A 21,562-nucleotide genomic window follows, 5' to 3' on the forward strand; every position below is an offset into this window, starting at 1 on the left:
TGCTAGGTGCCATTTGATCAGTCACACACTCTCCACGTAACCTACCTCACAGGGTTGTCATGAGGATAAAACTGAAAACAGACGCGAGCTGTTTTGTGCCCCCATTGGAGAGACAGATGGGAGGAGATAACATTCTGAGTCTTTTTGTCGCTTGTGGTGGGAAAATCAGATTGCTTTTAGGCAAGCAATATCTCTCCCTTCTAGACTGCGTCTGAGATTTTAAAATTTTCTCTTTGCATGATTAATTGACAGAGTCCGGCGGTGCTAACTATCAACGTGCCTCGTGGAAGAATTTTAATCTTTAAATCTCTTCTCTCCCCAGCGCGGTCTGTCAATAGCGTTATTTTGTTCTCCCGGCTATCCCGAGCACATGATATAAAATTACTGTATCAAATAAGTATGTGGAACTAAATTGATTTGCAAAGGTGCTTTTCACGTTTCCATTAACAACTCAGCTCGGCTCCTTGCCTTGCATTTTAAAAGGCTGGGAATGACTCCTGTTTCAGTCTTTCCTGAGGCCTGAAAAGACACACAAACATCTCGTCTTGGGTAATATGCATAATCGGATCCCGGACTGGGTTGCGACTTGCAGACCAGTTTCTGGACCATTCGCTGGCAGGGGCTCATGGGAATTGTAGTCCATGGACATCTGGAGGGCCGCAGTTGGACTACCCCTGTTCTAGAAGCTGGCATTTCCTGAGTGTGCTATAAGAGATGGGTACTTACCAGTACCGATGCAGTGTTTGCATGTCTTCTGCAGTTCAACTTAAACCTTATTGTGCCATTAAAATATGCTCCTTTGTAGGAAGCATGCCAATAACATGTCCCTCTTTGTTCTTACATTTTGCAGGATCCAGCAGGCGAAGGGTTCAGGGAGGCCCTTGAAAATGAACATTTCCACCTGGAAGGTACTTGAAAACCGTTTATTATAACTTCTATTTATAAAGGAACTTGTTCTAATGCATAATAAAGGAAGGGGGGGCTACAAGCATGAATATATGTGGGATGTTAAAAGTCAAAATTTCCCTTGAATTTTCTCTTGTCGTCCCATGAACAACATCTGCACAGCAATCTGAGCCCCCAACTTGTCGCTTGTTATCCGATCCATAGATATAATGTATGCATATACAGCTGGACTCCAATCCAGAGGAAATTGTTCACGCTCAAATCAGAGCCAGTTTGGTGTAGCGGTTAGGAGTGCAGACTTCTAATCTGGCATGCCGAGTTCGATTCTGCACTCCCCCACATGCAACCAGCTGGGTGACCTTGGGCTAGTCACAGCACTGATAAAGCTGTTCTGACCGAGCAGTGATATCAGGGCTCTCTCAGCCTCACCCACCTCACAGGGTGTCTGTTGTAGTGAGAGGAATGGGAAGGCGACTGTAAGCCACTTTGAGCCTCCTTCGGGTAGGGAAAAGCGGCATATAAGAACCAACTCTTCTTCTTCTTCTTCTTCTTCTTCTTCTTCTTCTTCTTCTTCTTCTTCTTCTTCTTCTTAAAATTGTCATTGAAAAAGTTAAACTGGTCAATATCTGAACAGTATGAGCATCAGCATTTCCAGTGCGGCTTTAATAGTGGGTCCCCGGTGGATGCTGTCGCTGTTATCCAAGTAGTTCCCATGTGGACTGTTCAACAAACCAAACTAACTCCTGTTTCCGCCCCAAACTGGATTCCGTTTCTTGTTCACACTCAAGCACGACGGAATGTGGGCAAAACGGGATGGAATGTCAGTGCGTGTTTCTACATACATGCAAGGACACACATGAAAGGATTGTTATGTATCTTCCTTTGACTTTTAGGGCATTGTGGTGTCACATCGATGGTTAAACCAATGAGGGGTTTGCATTGTTTCTAGATATCGCTAAGCCACCTTGATCTTATGCTGGGAAACAAGAAGCTAAAAGTATCTTGAATACATAAACCTTCACATCCCGCTTTACCTGGATCAACAAACACCAGCGGTCTTAGTTGTATCTACTAATAAGCGTTCTCTCTGTGTACTCCGTCAACCAAGAGGCAGCATGTGCCTTTTGTGATTTACTTTTCTGGGTTATAAGATAGAAGCGGGCGATGCTTCTGGGACTCCGCAAGGACTCAGAGACCAGATGTAGCTTGTCCTTCTGTGTCAAGCTCTTTGACAGCTTTCTGACACGCATCACTGAAAAGCAGGGAAAGTCGTTTCTGACCATCCCTTCCCCTGTAGTCCCATGAATACTGTAAAATTCCGCACACTCTGTCGGTGGATTCAAATGCAGAAGATGGCTGGAGGTTGTTGGTGATGCGTGAGAAGCTGGTGATGATCCCAATTGTAGATGTATTGAACGCTTGTACTATTTTGTATCAACATTTATGGATGTGTTACCAGCAACCATCCTTTCTATTCATTTGGCCCCATAGAGGTAAAATAGGCGTCAACCGTGGTCAGGGACTTTTCACTCCTGGCCACAGCCTGGTAGAATGGTCTACCCAGTGAGATCAGGACCCTGCAGGATCTTAAAGGGTTCTGCAAGGCCTGTAAGATGGAACTTGATCCAGGGGCCTAGAAATGCCATCAGGAATATGCTGTTGTCCCTGCCTAAAATCCACCCCATTAAAAAAATCCTCCAAGGAGTTCATACACACACACATCCCAGTTCATCTTCGTTCTTGATTTTCAAGGAGGAGCCGGTTCTTAGGGGATTTTAATTTTTTAATTGAAGGAGAATTTTGATCTGGATTTATATTACATGCTTAATTTATTTGTATTTTAAACCTTGCATTTGGAACTGGTTGTGAGCTCCCCCTCACTGGCAGTCTTCAAGCAAAGGTTGGATACACACTTTTCTTGGATACTTTAGGATATTTTGGGCTGATGTTTTATTTCCTGGTTTTAATGGATGTTTCTGCATCATCTTACGCTGGTCTATGACCGTAATAAAACTAACTGAACTTGGGCAGAACCTGCGTTGAGCAGGGGGTTGGACTAGATGGCCTGTTATGGCCCCTTCCAACTCTATGATTTTATGATTCTATGTAATCCGCCCTGAGCTGCCAGGAATGGGCAAAATACAAGCAGAAACATAAATAAGCGGTAGCCTTGCTGAAGGAAATCAGGAGGGGGAAGGAGTGCAGTTTGTAGCATGCCGTTTAGGGTGTTGGGCTTGAATTGGCAAGACCTGGCCTCAGAGGCCACATTCAACTTCCAAGCTGAATTGAGTTCTTTGGAGGAAGGCTCAGATAATAACCCTGATAGATAATCCTAGAGATAAGCAGAACTACCGTGAGACGTCAGTGAAGAGGGCAGGACCAAGGCTTTGTGGAGTTTCTCCTTTGCATGCTTAAGTCCTTGACTCAATCCGCATCTCCGTGTAAAAGAAGCAGGTGATAAGAGATGTGGAAAAACATCTACCTAAGGCCTTGGGGAGCAACTACTGGTCAGCGTAGACAAGGCTGATCTCCACAGAACGAAGGTCTGAAAAAGGCGTCTCCGTGTGTTTGAAAGGACTATGGAACGCCATGGTGGGAGACACTTGGGCTTTATGGTGTGCAATAGCAGACCTGCCTCAATCATTGTGTTGCCTTGAGCAATGGCATTATACTAGGCTGATAAAAGGCCCCTGTAGGGCTGACGTAATTTGCAGCATATGATCTTCTCCACTTAGCCAGCAGCAATTTGTTGCCTCTTTGGGAACATGATATCTTTCGGGGATCGTGTGCAACAGACTTTGCCTCTAGTACTGTATATATTTTTTAAATGTGTTAAACATTTATTAGGTGATACGATCATGTATGGTCATGTCAACCTGTCCCCCCCTCCCAGAGTAGCCAATGATGAAGAAGAAGAAGAAGAGTTGGTTCTTATATGCCGCTTTTCCCTACCCGAAGGAGGCTCAAAGCAGCTTACAGTCGCCTTCCCATTCCTCTCCCCACAACAGGCACCCTGTGGGGTGGGTGAGGCTGAGAGAGCCCTGATATCACTGCCCGGTCAGAACAGTTTTATCAGTGCCGTGGCGAGCCCAAGGTCACCCAGCTGGTTGCATGTGGGGGAGCGCAGAATCGAACCTGGCATGCCAGATTAGAAGTCCGCACTCCTAACCACTACACCAAACTGGCTTTGAGGGGGTGGGAAGGGGAGGAGCCTTGGGTGGGTGTGTCCACAGGTCTGATTCCCAACCATATTCTGCACGAACGCGCCACTTCTGGGGTTTCTCGATTGATAAAATAGTCGAGAAAGTCTGGGTTAGAGAGTTGGACAGTAACATGTAGAGGGTTACTTCTTATGGTTTTTTTCATGTTTTTTAAAAAATGCATGCTATTTGACATTTCACATGTTTGCCGATTGTCAAGTCCTTCTTCTGTGGCCATTTTCATGAAAGTTTTCTTCCCCCGGGTATTCTACTGTCTCTTCTGAACTTGGTGGTCCCTTTTCACCTCCCTGGAGACCTTCCTGTCTTTTTCGACTCGATAAGAGTCAATTTCCCCATCCCACCATTGAATTCTTCTGTGAAACTGCATGTATGCACGATTGCTTCAAGATTGTTTTTGTGTGTTTTCTTCCGATGCAGTCTTGCACATTGGTAAAATTTTGCTCAAAAGTTGTCTCAGACATAATGCTGCATTAAGATTCTTTTTTATCTGTTCTTGCCCACGGGCTGGAGAGGGGGATGATATGAAAGAACAGAAAGCCACTCAGGCCCTGCTTTGTACAAAATTCAGAAATAAAAGAAGACACAGTTGAGGATTCCTGGAGTGTAAAGTCCAATTCGTAAGCAAAGTCAAGCCATCCTGAACTCCGACATCTTGGGAGAAATTTCAATGAGCAGAATTTGGAAGGCATCCTTACTTTTCTGCTGTTGTGTTTAGATCAGGAAATGGGCTCTATTGGAGACCAGGAAGGAAGGCTTTCTCAACCAGGGGTTCTTGAACCACAGGGTTTCCTGAATGGGTGGGAGGGGCCCCAGGTGGGCGTGTCCACAGCTCTGCTTCCCAACCATATTCTGTATGATTGCACCACTTCTGGAGTTTCTCAAAGCCTGAAGAATGTTCCAGGGGTTTCTCAATGGTAAAAAAAACTTGAGAAAGGCTGCAGTAAGGTATAGTGGTTAGAGTTCTGGATTGGCTCATGGGCGACCTGGGTTGAAATCCATCAAGAAGTCCACTGAATGACTGTTACCACTTCAAATACCGTGAGAGTTTTTACTTTAAACTGCCAGCGTTTGCTGGCAGGGGCTCATGGGAACTGTAGTCCATGGACATCTGGAGGACCACAGGTTTGACTACCCCTGATGTAGAGCACTGAAATGCCAAGGCTTGAATGGAGAATATCTCAGAGATGCCGCACAACAAAGCGTCAATTAGGGAGATAATTTGCAACCCTTGCTTGTGTTTTCCCGTTGTCTGTTTCATTACCTTCTCTTCACCACCGCCCCCTGCTCCTTATTAATAAGCCCATCTGAGCAGGGAAGATAAAAACGAACTTTCTGATCAGTCCAAATAAAAAGCAGCTGGATTTAACTTCTGGGTTGTTATGTAAAGCTGGATCAAATCCTTTTCGTCTTTAGCAGACTTAACTGGTCAACAGCAAAGGACCCCGGATTCTGGGATTAAGATTGTGCTTGGTAAGAGGACCGCTGCATTTAGTGCTCTCTTTTGAACTGTGGAAAGAACAAAGTAAACATCAAAAGCCTTAAGCCGGGAGAGCGGGTTGTTGATTCAGTGTCGGTGCTTGACGAGGGCCTCAGACACAATTGTGTGGCGGCTCTGTTTACCGAGCCACCGGCTGTCCGAAGGGCACCCCGTGACTGTCCGCCGTTGCCCATTTTGGGCCCGTTAGTTGCCTTTGATTTCTGTGCTTTGTAGATCGTTGCAAACTTGGAACTCCTTGACTTTTTTCCTGCGATGATCAAACCTGACAACGTGAATGTTGCACCACAGATCGTGGGGGATTAATTTTGTCTATGTGCCGCTGACTTTTTATCATGTTCCCATTTTGCTGTTACTTGTATGAGAGGGAGGTGGGAGATGGCATGGCATAGCCCAATATTGTCTGACAACAACAACAACATCAGCATATAAGAACCAACATATAAGAACTAACCCAGTTCTTCTTCTTCTTCTTCTTCTTCTTCTTCTTCTTCTTCTTCTTCTTCTTCTTCTTCTTCTTCTTCTTCTTCTTCTTCTTCTTCTTCTTCTTCTTCTTCTTCTTCTTCTTCATATAAACCAATAGCCCAAACATGCATTTGCATGGAAGTGCACGTTCGCATGTAAATATACGCATCATCCGCCAGAATCGGTTTTTGCAACGTTTGCAGAACACCTTTGAGGAATGGCTGCTTTTCTTTCCCCGGTTCTGTTGGCTTCTGGCTGGAAACTTTCTCAAGTCCCGGCCGCGTTGGTCTCCTACGGAACCCCACACTTGGCTGACGCAGCCCACAGAGCGCGGGCTCCGTGCCAGAATCCAGCCGGCTGGATTCACAGGGGCCATTCAAGGAGTTGCAAGGAGACGGTTGAAGAGGCGGAGGTGGCTTGGTTTGGCAAGTGGGCCGGAGGTTCCCTAAACCTGAGCTACGTTTTTATAGGCTCCGTTGCGTGCCAAAAGAACCAAGCTCCACCTGAGTTGGAAGTTGATAAGCTGATTAATGGGAAATGAGTGCCGTACCAGTAAGTACGAAGTGTGGGTGGGTGGGGGTGGAGGAGGGAGGGTATGGAATTGCATGCCAAGCGAAAAGTGTTTCGCTTGGCAGGGGCTGTAAAGATCACCAAAGAACACGAGACCCGTAAGGCTTAGCAGACGTTTTTCCTGTGGCCGTACAAAGATCCAGGAAATTGTAAGAAACAGGCAGGTTATTCACCGTGTGCAAGAGGAAAGTCTTACCTTGTAATGTGCTTGAATTAAGGGGGGGAGGGAGTATGGGATGGCAGATTTTCCTCCTTGATTTGAGCACTTCTGCTTTGAAGGATCATTCATTAAATTGGGGACTTCCAAGCCGCAGCTCACTAACATTTGTGGGGTTTTGGGAGTTTGGGACCAAGGAGGGCAGCTTAGTTCAGACATCATACCCAAGTGCGTATTGCTGTTCTCCTTTTCGTTTTGCCTTCGAGTTGCCGCTGACCTACAGCAATCCTTTGCAGTTTTCAAGGCATGAGTTGTCTGCTTCTGGTAGTATTCCTTTGTGGTCTCCCATCCAAATTCTAACCAGGGCCAACTCTGCTTAGCTTTCGGATCTGGCAAGATCAGGCTAGCCTGGGCTATCCAGGCCAAGGCAAATTGTAGTTAAAGGCATTTGATTTTTTTGCTAGATTTGGACTGCTTCCCTACTGGAAACTTTGCTGTCCCAGCTCCCGTATGGGAGCACAAATCTGGGGTGGACAGGGCGCATCGGGCAAAATGCTCCCCCATGCAGGAACAGGAAGAGGCGGGGCAATCTGCCCTGGCTGAAATGCCAGCCTGCAGCCCTGCGCAAAGCTTCCAGTGCAGAAATGGTCTTCCTGTCTCATTGGGAGAAGAGCCATGCTAGACAGCCCTAGAATGCTTTGCTAGGAAGATGGGAGCAGAGATGTAGAATTTCTGGGAAACACCCCGCCTCCTCCCAGAATATTTTGGGGGAAATTAAAGTATATGCAATACTTACTGTTTTATCAAGCTTCAATTTATTTTATTGCTTTGACAACATGGAATTCATCGTTTGTAACTTGGCATATAAAATTGTACCTTTTGGCATATTTATGAAACTTAAGAGTATAAATGTCTTTGTTTTTTTACAAGCAATGTTGTAAATGGAATTTGTGTTAAAATTTAACTGTCATTTGAAATTGGTGGTTGACTCCTTTGATCCCACTTTGAGTTCCTTTGTGTGTGTATGTGTGTTTCCTGAAAAGGAAGGTAAAATAAATACTAATTCTCCACCTTCAGAGGAAGCCCATCTCCCTGTGCCGCCCCACGTGTCATCATACCACATGTGCCCCTGGTTAGAAAGAGGCAATTTTAGCACAGTGACTCATGCAGAGATTCAACAGCTACTCTCTTTAAAAGACAAAACAAACCAGGCAGTTCTTCTGTATCTTTACATCTGAAGGGAATAATCTACCCAAATACCTGATAACAGTGATGCAATAGGAATTACTGCCGTGATGAAGACTGATTGAGGGAAAGCAAGGCCAGAGCAGTAACTCATACAGAGACATAGTGGGCAAACTTTCTTTGGGGGCTTTCCTTTGCTTTTCCAGGCATGCCTTTCACAGTTTTTTCCCCCAGACGGTGCAAATGTGATCTAAATAGCACGCAAGGTTACCGAATTAGGAAACTAAGGGGTACCAGTGATGCTCATACATGGCCAGACTCTGGTAGTTCAATGAGGCTGGGCTGATGTACTTAAACAAAAGCATTAAGTCTCTAGTTCTGCGTGACAGGGAGACCCATGGCGGCATGTCTGAAGTTGAACTCTGCCCATGGGTCAGCCAGCGGCGCAAACAACGAATACCAGTAAGCGAACCAGCCAGCAAACTGCTTGAAAATAATCTCACTGGAATCACGATGAATACCAGTGGTTTTAGTTGATTCGACTGAAGGAACAAAGATCCTTTTCTCCTTTTAATTTCCCAGGAATGATTATTACAGGCAGGGATTTCCTGCTCTCCTCTGCTCCGTGGTCTTTACCCATGTTAAGCTTTGTTTCCCGTGTTGTTGCGAAGTGAATCCAAAAATTCTGCCCTTCTCTCTTTAAAGGGACATCTGTGGATGGGTGTTTTTGTTTTTTAATCTAAATCAAATTTAATCAAAAGAACTGCATTTTTTTTAATGGGGAATTTGGAGTCAAATTCTGACCTTGGTCACGTGATGCTGTCTCATGACGGTCGGCACACGATCGGTGGTTTTGCGAAAAGCCTTTCCAAATATTGACATCCCAGGCATTTGATGGCTTTCAGAAATGTACCATGTTTCCTAGAATTATGTATCTGCATCCTATGTTGGCTCAAAAGAGAGGTAACATTCTGAGCCCAATGTTATTAACGATTTATATAACCAAAGGTGTGTATCAGGAATCCCCCAACACGGTGTCCACGGGTGTCATGCTGCCCCCCAATTCTTCTCTTGCTGTACACCAAGTGGTTCTTGTAAAGTGGGTGGGGCCAGGTGAGGCTTTTGCTGAGTGAAGCTTCTGATTGGCTGTGCAGAATTTTTGAAATGTTGGCATGGCGGTAGCTCCCAAAACAAAAAGAAGAGAAGATCCTGGCCCAAACAAAAGTCAAGAGCCTAAAAAGATCATCACATGGGGAGGGAACTTAAACCTATGCAGGGTGGAACACAATTTGAAAAATATAGTACCAGTATCAAATGTTAAAAACCCAAGTTTTTTTTAGTATATAGCCTCAATAAAATCAGTACATAGGGGCATACCAATGTCTCCATGGACCAGACACGTTTGGCATTACCGTCTTTTTCAGTGGTCAAATAAAACCAGCATACGTAAACTATACAATGAATGCAATAATTATTGTAGCCAGTTGACTCTTTTACATATATAAAGTTATATTCAGGACAATATGGACCATAGTAACCCCGAAACATGTCTTGTCCGTGGAAGCATTAGTATGTAGGTGTGTATTTATTTTATTGAGGCTATGCTAAAAAGCCTTGGGTCTTTAACTTGTTTCATAAATACTGGTACTATATTTTTAAAATTGGAATGGCAGCTTCCACCACAGCATGAGGGTTTTCACTCCACGGTTGAAGGTGAGCTGGGGCCTCCATTTTGTGGCAGCCAAAGTATGGTTGTGCCCACCATATTACATCAGGATTCTAAAGGTTGGGGACCTGTGGTATAGAACAGCGCATCAAACCATAGATCAGCCAAGGGTCCGTCAGAGGTAGAATGGCATTAGGCTACTTCAGATCAGTTGATGAACGAAAGCATTGGTGGTACATTGGTGGTACAATTTGGCAATGCCAAATTGTGGCAATACCGCCAGACGATTCAAGACCCGCTGTGCCAAATCCACAGTCCGTTTTCTCTGTAGAACACAACGGGTTCCCTTTGTTTGGGGGGATATCCTGCCTCCACAAAGCCTTGCAAGCACAGACATCACATTGCCCGACGTCCCGGGATAGTAGAAAGTTGTTCGGAGAGGCCTTTCTGCGTCAAAGGGAAGTGCGTTGGGCGTTTGAGGCGGTGGGGAGTAACAATCCCCGTCTTTCTCTTCTGGTTCAAAAGCCAGCAGCTTCAGATAGCAGGAATCAATCAAGGAATTGAATTTTACAAGCCGTCTTTTCATTTTAAAAAGTTTTGTAAGGGCTGGTTAAATTCTGGAAGCCCTTGGGGGGAGCCGGCTGTTTTCAGACACAACAACCCAATTGTCTTGCCAAATCTATAACAAATACACAAAAGTCAGAGGCATCTACGGCAGCAATCGGAGAGAAAAAGGGGTTTTGCTTTGACCAGCTTGCCGCAATGAACAGAAAGTTCATAGCAGTCAGGGGCCTATTGTGAATGGCGACTCCACTCCTTCTTAGAGTAGCTACAGAAACCCAAAGTTTTACCTCAGCTGCCAGAACAAGTAGCCTTTGTTACCTAGACAGATTACAGCCTTATATATATTTTTTTCTTTTCCTAAAGTCTGCTCTTCATAAAAGCCCAGCGTGAACAGTGGAAATTCTGACTTGCCTCAGATACTGAGGCGACTTTTATAGTTTTCAAGTAGCTTCGGGGTTATATTTTAAAAGCTGAATTTCATCACATGTTTTAAGTTTTGCTGAGGAAGAAGGAAAAAAAAAGATGTATTTTTAGTGAGGGGAAACGTTTTTTCTTCCCCCTCCTCTCTTCACATTCCCCCCTCCCTTAACAGATGTTTCATCTCAATCATATCCAAAACCTCAAAGAACTAGCACCAGTCAACCATATTCTCCAATGGAAAAGAAAAAGGGAAAAAGAAAAGGAAAAATGTCATTTATTTGCAGGAGAGAGTTGGTCTACCTTCCTCTACCAGCCTTCCTCCCCATAACTTTTTTTTTAAAAAAATAGAGAGACATGATTCGCAAACTTAAAGAAAATAATAAATTTTAAGCTTCGGGCTTGCTGAAATGAACCTGAAGCAGCGGTTCTTCCCTGCATCAATGGCCTGTGGACCAACTTTTGTGTTCGGATAGCAACGCCCCAACCTATTCTGTCCTCCTTCAGGGATACTAGTTAAAAATGCAAATAATTGGGTTTCTTCAGAGCCAGGAATGCAACGAATCCCATTACCTGTGAGAAAAAAGTCATACAACGTTGAACTGAGAGAGTGACCTAGCCATCCACATATATATAGAAAATCGAACGAGGCTTCTTGTACCCCAGGACATCCAAAGTCTTCAGGCCAGCTGTGCATGTGTTCATTTATAGTTACTGATGATGTGGCCGTGTCTCTGTGGTGGAGCACATGCAGTGAACACACATGAAGTTGCCTTATCTTGACTCAGACAACTGGTCCACCAAAACTGGTATTGTCTAAGACTGGGAGCAGCTTTCCAGCATCTTGGGCAGCCGTCTATGACTTCACCAACTGCCTGGTCCTTTTAACTGGATCGAATTTGGGACCTTCTCCATGCAAAGCAGAGGATCTTCCTCTAAGCCACAACCCCTCCTTGCGTGTAGGAGATCCCAGTGGCTCAAAGCTTTGCATCTCCGGTTGGAGAAGACAATTCCAGGCTAGAAGGACCAGGACCCAGCTTGAATCTCGGGTCAAACGTGCTCTATGGCAGGTACAACCCTGACAAAGTGGTCCGTCTGAATTCATTAGGCAAGTTAAGCCTTTCCCACTGAGTCTTAATATACTTAATATGGCTAGGCTTAGCAGTGAGTGTTTGTTTTCAGAACTTCTGTGCCAGGACACCTTTTCTGGGCCAGAAGCAAGTAGCGGACATGCCGGATTTGACTAAAGCTCTTTCTTTAAACACCCGTCATAATTGATTCTTCCTATCCCAATCAACATGGGATTCTTTCTCTTTAAACAATAAGCGCAGTATAAGAAAAATAAACCTTTTAATTTGGCCACGGGCAGTAGCAATGCATCAGTACACGCTCCCATATTTGTTGCAGAAATTATTATTATTATTTCTGCAACAAATATGGAAGCATGCATAATAATAATAGAAAACAGCAACAACATGGCGAAATCACCTCCTCAACCTCCCCCTTCTCTACCACAAGGGGGAAGAAAAAAGGGGCAAGATGACACTGACCACTGCCGGGCAGGCCCACCGAACTTCCTCGCTACCCCTGGCCTCAACCGTAGACCTGGCGGAAGAGCTCCATTTTGTAGGCCCTGCAGAATGCCGAAATGTTATTTCCTCCAGTCTCTCCAAGCTGAGCTGCCAAGTCTGGTGATGCAACATAAAAGCTGCTAGAAAACTAGAATATCAGGGAGAAGTTCTCCAGGAATGCCTAGTCTTTGAGTCTGTCTGTTTTTGAGTAGGGGAAGTATGCAATTCAGTTTTGGGTGTTGTTGGGTATTAAACACCCTAAACTTCTGTACACCGCAGCCAGTCCATCCATTGGGTTCACAGACACGAGAAGAACATTCGAGATTAGTTTCTGCAGCATTGTTTCCTTAGCTCCACGAGGGTCATTGTGACAGCTTTTCCCTCGGGAAGTCATTTTGATGAAACGGTGGATATTAATATTCCCTCTCCTTGGTGTCTTCAGAGCTCCTGTTATCATTGCCAATGTGGCAGAAGCCCAGATTTCTCCTTGAACATCTAAGTTAGGCGAGACTGGTTAGAAATCAAAGCCTGCATTATTAATGGCATTACCTACGCTGCTTTCATTTAAAGAGCATCTTGTAGGCTTTTCCTTGGGACTTGAAAAATGAAATAAAATCCTAAAGGGACCAGCCCCCAAAGAAAAAATAAGTTAAAATGGGGGGGGGGGCGGACTACTCTGGAAGCACAAATAGGTTAAAAAAAAATTGGATCGTGCAAGGAAGAATATGAGCAGTAATATTGGTTGCTAAGCAAAATAAGCACAGGTCAGCCTGAGGAAGGAATGTAAATTGGGGCCATTCTGGCTTTAAAAAACAATTGTCCTCTCCCTTTGATCCCTACCCATTCCTTCAAGGTTAGACTTCCTAGAGTCTCCAGGTTTTAAATCTCATAACAGGGTATCTACTGTCAAGGTGTCTTTACTGTCAAGGTACCTACATAATGCTGAGGGCTTCCTGGTGAAGCACAGACCCTCAGCCCTCACATTACAGCAGTTAGTGTGCATTGGGAAATCTTGGTTGGCTTGTGGTCCGTCGACTAATTGGAGGTGGGCCGCCAAGGACGCCTTCTCCCCCTCCCCAGCCCTTTACTTCATCCCCCCCAGCCCTTTACAACACACTTTGGGTGCCATTGTCTCCCATCACTCTCGTTGCAGAGAAACAAGCTCAGGGTTCCCATTGATTTGTCATTGTCATGAGTTAAAATTTCCATGAAAACAAAATGTTCCTTATGTTCCTTGTTGTGGCGTGTCTGTATCTTATTTTGAAGGGATGTTTAAACATTACCATAGCGATCAGAGAGCGTCAGGGCAGTGGTTGAGAGTAGAGGAGTAAACTACCCCCCCCCCCACGGGGCCTCAGTAAAATTGTCAAGCGTTGAGTGGTCCCCGGTGATAAGAAGGTTGGGGACCAATGTGGTGCTATTTGCTACTCATCTATATCAGTGGTCCCCAACCTTTTTATCACCGAGGACCACTCAACACCGGGGACCACTCAACACCTTTTACTGAGGCCCGGTGGGGGGGGGGGTAGTTGACTCCTCTACTCTCAACCACTGCCCTGACGCTCTCTGATCGCTATGGTAATGTTAAAACATCCCTTCAAAATAAGATACAGACACGACACAACAATGAAGTGTGTTGTAAAGAGCTGGGGGGGGGATGAATAAAGGGCTGGGGGGGGGAGAAGGCGTCCTTCGGGGCCCACCTCCAATTAGTCGAAGGACCACATGTGGTCCGCGGCCCACAGGTTGGGGATCGCTACGTACACGTTTGTCTATTTATTCACGTCGTTTATAACTCACCTGTTGGGAAGACCCAACGTGGGACCCAAAGTGGCTTATGTCGTCCTCCCCTCCCCTGTTTTATCCTCGCAACCACCCTGTCCCTGTGAATGTGTGTGTTTGCCGGCAATCTCAACATCTGAATAATTCACCCTTATCTTAATAGGTTTGGGTTCAACCCAGTGAGAGGCAAGTAAGAACTTGATGACAGGTTAATTGCTGATGTAAGGTCTTAACCTGAACTACATTTGCACTCCCTCAAAGGTTTTGGAAGACAAAAACAGGAAGACGGCCCAGCTTTCATGCCAAGAACAAACCCTCTCCCTTCCCCGTGTCTTTTGTCCCAACTTTGCAGTTGTCGGCCTCTCCCTGAATTACAAGTCACGTGGGAATTCTTTCCTTGGGTTTACTGGAAACACACAGTGGATACCAGTGATCCCCAGTGTAGAGTCGATGGCACCATGATGCCCACTGACAGATTCCCTAATGCTCAAATCAAAGAGCCAATCCTGGCTTTCCTCTGCCAGTCACTGGAACTTGAAAACTCCAGATGTACAAAGACGTTTGGTTTGACTTCCTGTTGAAGCCATTTTCTTGCTGTCCCCATCCTTCCTAGCAGCCATTTTGTGGCGGTAACTATTTCCTGTTTTCAAAAGTCTAGCAGCGCCTGAATGCTCAATAAGGCTGGGGGCTTCCAGGGTGCACAAGGGGCTCTGGGTGGTTCAGATCCTACCTCTGTATTTGCCGTGTGTGAGACAACTGACCATGCACTGCATGGATCCTGGTTTGGAGACCTTGAGATATGTGCCAAGAGTCCATGGCAGGACCCACTGGGTTTAGAACTGGGAACTTTTAGACCTGGTCCTTGCTGCTATTTATGTCTGGGTCTTTTACCTGAACAGCATTCAGCTTGGCTTTGTCTGCCTGGCTGTTGCCTTTGGCTCTATTTACATGCTTGCCGGGTTCCCTTCAGGCCCCAATCCTGACTCTCTGGGCTGCCTACAGCCCACTGTCGACAGCACTGGAGTCTTAAGTGCAGTAAACGGAAGGTACCATTCTGTTGATCTGGCAAGAGAAGAAAGCCAGGCTTCTAGCATTTATATCAAGCCTAATTTCACAACTCAATGTAGGGCTGCCCTTAAATTCCTGGACTCCCAAATTATTTACGGGTTCTTCGGTCGTAACCTTTGCCGAACAAAGTTATCTTGAGCTCGACGAAGAAAACGTTCTTAGTTGGATTAATCCGGAATTTTGCAATTAAACAAACAAATTAAAAAAAAAACCCGGCAGTATAGAACGATGTGCCATTTCATCCTCAGCTCATTCTAGCTTGGACTTGCTAATTTTGGAGCGATGGGGGTGGGGAGGAGTAGGGGAAGGAAAGCGATCTTCTTTGATCTCGGCAGCGATGGAGAAGGGCTGTTCTGTTGAGGCTTTTGGCTAACACAACAAACAGTGTTTAAAATTTAACTTTGCTTAATTAATTAGTAATTCTGTTTAATGCCGTCTGATCTCCATCCAAAAGGTATTCTGGAGCTTGAAAAAGTGAACATCAAAGTAGGGTGGGGTGAAGATGGTCAAGTAAGGCATTTAATCTGGCAGTTGCTACTGATGAAACATAACCACAGTCAGGGAACTAATTGGGAAGAGGAGAGATTGTCTGGTATAAATGCATCAAACAATTTAACGCGAGCTGCTGAAGCCTGCCGTCTGAGCCGTGCGCTGACGTTATATAATTGCTAGCTAATGGCAATTTAGAAATGCCATATGTTTTGGCAACTTCTGTAGGGAAGGCTTGCCCCTTTTTAATAGGGGGGAAAGCAGAACATCTATGCATTAAAAGGTTTCTAAATAAAAAAAGCAGGGTCCGGTTATCCATTATCAGTTGGCGAAATGAACAGCCAACGTACATGAGAATCGAGATCATGGACTCCTTCCAGATTGGCAGGAGTGTACCGAAAAGCACCGTTACGTGTGATTTCTCTTCATGGCACTATTTTGACTCTTCACAATCTGGCAAACAGGTCAATGGCAAATTGGTGTCGTCGTTAAGAATCTAATCTGGATAAATCCTCCAGACGCATCCAGCTGGGTCACCCTAGGCCGGTCCTTGTTCTCTCAGAGCTCTCTCAGCCTCACCTACCTCACAGGGTGTCTGTTGTGGGGAGAGGAAAGGGAAGGTGAATGTAAGCCGCTTTGAGACTCATTTCGGTAGAGAAAAGCAGCATATAAGAACCAACTCTTCTTTTTCTTCAGTAATATCAGGACTCTGTCAGCCTCACCTACCTCACAGGGTGTCTGTTGTGGCGAGGGGAAGGGAAGGTGATTGTAAGTCACTTTGAGAAACACGAGGCCTGCTGGGTGACCTTGGGCCAGTCACAGTCCTTTCAGAGCGCTCTCAGCCTCACCTACTCGACAAGCTGCTGTGGGGAAGGGAAGGCGATTGTTAGCCACCTTGAAACTCCTTCAGGTAGTAAAAAGCAGGGTACCAAAAAAAAAAAAAACCCACCCGCTTCTTTCTTCTTCTAGCAGTGCTATCATCCACAAAGGTGTGGGAAAAGAAACCTCTCTTATTGGCTTCAAGGGTAAGAGTAGAAGGTGAGAATGGAACGACATCTTACGAGGAAGCAGGGGGTTCCCTAGTGTGCATTTTCCTGGGATGAGAGTAAAACTTCAAGGAGAATGTTGGCATGTGGCCGGAGAACGAAGAACTCTTTCATGCCCAGGGAACTGAACCCGTGAAGCTGCCTTCTGAATCAGAACCTTGGTCCATCAAAGTCATGGTCAAAGTCTACTCAGACCGGCAGCAGCTTTCCAGACTGGAGACTGCCAAGGGTTGGATTTGGGACTTCAGTGAACAGGGATCTTTCAGGTCATCCACTCTCTGGTCCTTCTTAACTGGAGATGCTGGGGGTTGAACCTGGGACCTTCTGCATGCCAAGCAGATGCTCCACCACTGTGCTACAGGCCCTTCCTACGGTTCTTTAACAGGAGATGCTGTAGGCCAAGCAGATGCTGTGCCAGAAGTAGCAAGCCCCACCCAAAGCTGGCAGCTGCCCCATCTCATGATATGCTGATATCGGCCCTGCTTCTCAGACAGGGCCAGCAAATTCCCAGTGCTAGAAGGCAACATCAGGAGAAAGCCTTCTTTGCTCTATTTGATTGCCCTCCAGAGCTGGTTGGCCACTGTCTTAAACAGGACGCTGGACTAGGTAGCTCATTGGCCTGATCCTGCAGTGCAAGTTGTATGTTCTCATGTGGTTTTTTGTGTGTGGCATTTTCAAGGGGGCATGGATAAACGTAGGAGGTGTTACGGACTCTCCCCTTCCATTCAGTAACACTGTGAACAGTCTGGATGCGGAAGGCCCATTTCCAGGTATTCCCAGTTAAGCAATCCCCAGTGACAGGGACTTGGAAAGACCTCCATGTTCTCAGAGAGCTGCTGCCAGTCACAGTCGATGGTGACGGGTCGACTTATTCTAGGGCAGCTTCCGGTTCTTCCTAGCTTCTGTCTGTAACGGAATGTCTGCGAATGTTCTTATGGATTTGTCTAACTCGTTTACTTTCTCGGTGGAGCCTGGTTTCCTTTTTCACTCTTCTAGTTTCTTTCCTCTTTCCCCCAATCGGCACGGGAAGAAGACTTTGGGGCAGCTCAAGCGAAACCTCTTCGGGGAATATATTTCAATCAGTGCAGCAGTGTGTGCTTAGCAGGGGGTGGTACTTCTTCATTCATGTCTTAGTTGTTAAAACTTGAAAGCGAAATTTGAATTTGAGGATAATTGCCTGGCTATAGGCCGTGTTAATTTGGACTTTCAAAACCAGTTGTTTCTTGTGATCAGTGCGGTGTGAGTCACGCGGGAACGGTGGGCCATGTTTGTTCAGAGACTGCTGAAGGAAGTTAGGCCCTCTGCCGATGTGGCTCTCAACCATGATTTCTTTTCTTGAACCACGGTAGAGCATTATGTCTAGGTACCTAAGCCATGGTTTGACCGCAACACATATGGTCATATCACCCAATGAATGTTTAACAAATTTTAACGTATATCATAAGTTATTTCCCACCCATTCAGAACCCAGGTTGAGAAAGACTGATATAGGGTCATGTGGACCCTCCCCAAACGGCCAAGCGTGGGCCTGGAGGGGGGTGGGAAAGGGAGGGTCATGTTGACCCTCCCAAAATGGCCAAGCATGGGCCTGGAGGGGGGTGGGAAAGGGAGGGGCGTGTCCACAGCTCTGCTTCCCAACCATATTCTGCATGACCATGCCACTTCTGTGGTTTCTCATAGCCTGAAGAATGTTTCGGGGGTTTCTCAAGTGTAACAAAGTTGAGAAAGGCTGCACTACATAATCTATAAAACAACAATACAAGGAATGAGATTATGTTTGAGTAACACCTCCCGAGAGGCCGCGCGGAACCTCAGCTTCCTAGCAGCCTAAGCAAACAAAAACATTCCGGGTGAAATATATGTCTCAGAGTCCGATAACCAGAATAGTCATTTCTCTTCAACTGAGTGACAGTTGGAACCGGACAGAAGCGGAAAAAGAAATTTGGTCTTGGAGTCTTCATAAAGTGGGCCATTCAGGATATAAGGGTTCCTTGGGATATCTAACCAGTACCGTTCTACAATGCCGAGATTAGGATTCAGAAGTGTACGAAGCCGCGGAGTTTGGCCAAACCCCCCCTTAAACATTTTGGCAGCCATTCTATCAACAATCTCTTTTCCATTGGCTAATCTTGGGCATGGGATTTTGAAAGAACTGATAGCATTCTTGCCTGCCTGGCTTGGCGAAACTCAATAACAGGCTGACTGCAGATTGACAGTAATGGATTCAGCACCCCTACACATATGCTTTTGTTCTCCCCTGTCCCTTTTCACAAATAGATGTTATTAATTAACTGTCCTCGGCAAAAGACATCTGTAAGTGTACTTGTGCCAATTAGCTTTCTTTAATGCAGGACTAGTGTTTCACAATGTTTGAAATGTAATATTTTCCCCCTCTTTGTTGTATTTCCAGTTTCAAATAGAAAAGGAACATTGTAGTGTGTTGTTCAAGGCACATACTTTCCAATTAATGAAAAAGAAAGAAAGACTCTGGGGGAGAAAAGGGACTCTACGAAGAAGCGAACGTAATGTTTTTCAAAGATGCAATCATCGGATGACTGAAAATGAGACATGAGCAACAGGAGGGGGGGAAAGCCCCTGTTCAGATTTTCCTGGTCGGAAATCTCAAGCCAGGAAAGATACTAGAACATAAGAAGAGCCATAGTGAATAATATGAAAGTTCTATCTAGCCCAGCATCCTGCCTCACATGGTGGCCAACCAGCCCCTCTAGAAGGCCAACAACAGGACATGGAGGCTGAGGCCTTCATAAGAACATCAGAAGAGTCCTGCTGGATCAGACCAGTGGCCATCTGGTCCAGCATCCAGTCTCATACAGGGGCTAACCAGTTCCTTCTGGATGGCCAACACCAGGTCATACAGGTCGAGGCCTTCCCTGATAAAAAATGTCAGAAGAATCCTGTGGAATCAGACCTGTGGTTCATGTAATCCAGCACTGTGACTCAGTGGCCAACCTAGAGGACCATCAACAAGGCATAGAGCAGAGGTGACCAGACTGTGGCTTTCAAGATGTTCGTGGTCTACAATTACCATGATTCCCTGCCACAGTTTGGCCACCACTGGCACAGATGTGGAGATCTTCATTAGAACCTAGGGAGCAACCCAGCATCCTGTCTCACACAGTGGCCAACCAGTCCCCCTAGACGGTCAGCAACATGACATGGAGGCCAAGCTCTTCCCCCAATGTTTACTTCTGGCACTGGAATCCGGATGTTTTATGGACGTTCAAGATGGTTTCAGTATATTCAAAGACTTTCGCCAAGTGGGGAGTGGCCCATACATACGTAGCAGCCCAGCTGTCTGGGTGAGTCTCATAAGCAAGCCAAGTTATCTGCCAATGTGTATCAGAAAAGAAAACAACCCGTAACTCTGTCAAGGTCAGACTTATCTGATTGGCAGGAGTTCACCACAGTCTCAGGTTGAGGTCTTTCATATCATCTGGTGCATAATTCTTTTAACTGGAGATGCTGGGGATTGAACTTGGGACTTTCTGCACGCCAAGGCAAAGGACGTTCAGAGGTGGTTTGGGATTTCCTGCCTCTGCATCCCCCAGATCCTAGCACCCCTGCGGTCCAGGGCCAGCCCTGAACTTGGCTACTTCTCTGGAATTTATTATCCTATATAATTACACGCACAAAGGCATGTGGAAAAGATATCATTTGTACCCTTTAACCACCTGGGCTGTAAATGAAGGCAAGAAACGAGCAAGAAAATTGAGCACAAAAAGACATTGTAAAAGAGGCTAGCTCAGTGACAAATCTGCATTAAGTTGTCACAGTGTGTTTGACATTCCCCAAAGGCACCTAAGCAGATGGCAAGAAGCATGTTAACTGCTGCTCGAGATCAAATACTCGATTAGTGGGATGCTGTCCTGATCCATTTGCGTCCTCCTTTATTCTTGGGGAAACGTGCAAGGCAGGATCCAAAGACGTGCACACCTAGTTCCACACTCCCAAGGAGCTTTGGGCGAGGGAGACGTTTTGGGTTTGCGCTACTTGAACAGCTGCCTCGAATGCAAAACAGCAAACGGCTTCTGACACCAAGGAGTGCCTCCGAGGCCATTTGTTACTTGCTGGGGTGACCCACTGCAGAAACCAGAGCGGACTTACAAGGCACACTGCACTCTGCACACACGCTCTCTGTCCCTTGGGCTTGCTTTTAATTTAAGTAGCTCTTTGGATCTAGGCTGCCGTGTTTTTCTCGGGAGAAGCAGGCTCCGTCTCCCTACAGCTGCAGCTCTTGAACCCCAAAGCGTGGCTCGTTTTGTGTAGGTTTGTCATCCGAAGAAGAAGCAAAGCGAATCTTTTCACAGCCGCGATAGTGTCCGTTGACCGATTTTCGAATGGCGCGGGCGGCTGGGAACACGCTTGCCTCTTGTTTAAGATAGCAGTCTGGCCTGGAGACATTTAATATTGTTGGCAGGGCTCTTGGTGGAAGTTCACATTGTGTGTCTCTGAACTGTGGCATGCCGCTCGACGGTGGTCTCGGTTTACAGGGCGGCCAGTTTTAACTCTTCCCGGCGAGCGCTCGCGTTTTATTAATAGATGCTTTCACCCCGGTTGGGGTCCCGGCTCCCCGGTGAATGATGCGGACGAAGCTCGAAGGTGGCATATTTTCCATACGTCTCGAGGTTGGGAATTTCACCGGAGGACAAGGAGCTTCATCACATGTGCCGGAGCCAAGTTTGAGTTACACATGTGCTAAAACAGAAGGGGAGGACTCGGGGAAATGTGAGGCCCTCGCCTGCAGATAAAGCGGCACGGACCACTCTAGCCCCATATTCCGTTGCCTGCATTCGCCAGGCCTTCCCTTCTGTTAAGCAAGCTAGGATCAGACCGAATAGACTTTTTTTTTAAAGCACACGTTAAGAAGAAGAAGAAGAAGAAGAGTTGGTTCTTATATGCCGCTTTTCCCTACCCGAAGGAGGCTCAAAGCGGCTTACAG

At 46.0% G+C, this 21,562-nt stretch overlaps 1 protein-coding gene across 3 annotated transcripts in view; it reads left to right on the plus strand.

Moving 5' to 3' along the window:
* The window catches only part of NKD1 (NKD inhibitor of Wnt signaling pathway 1), a 112,032-nt gene that overhangs the window by 60,074 nt on the left and 30,396 nt on the right, over window positions 1-21,562 (plus strand). For all 3 annotated transcript variants that reach the window (XM_077310878.1, XM_077310881.1, XM_077310880.1), the window contains one exon: window positions 851-908. In XM_077310878.1, the coding sequence (XP_077166993.1) occupies window positions 851-908 (58 nt within the window). The remainder of the gene's footprint in view (window positions 1-850; window positions 909-21,562) is intronic.

The sequence above is a fragment of the Paroedura picta genome, chromosome 14, assembly GCF_049243985.1.
Source record: "Paroedura picta isolate Pp20150507F chromosome 14, Ppicta_v3.0, whole genome shotgun sequence".
Lineage (NCBI taxonomy): Eukaryota > Metazoa > Chordata > Lepidosauria > Squamata > Gekkonidae > Paroedura > Paroedura picta.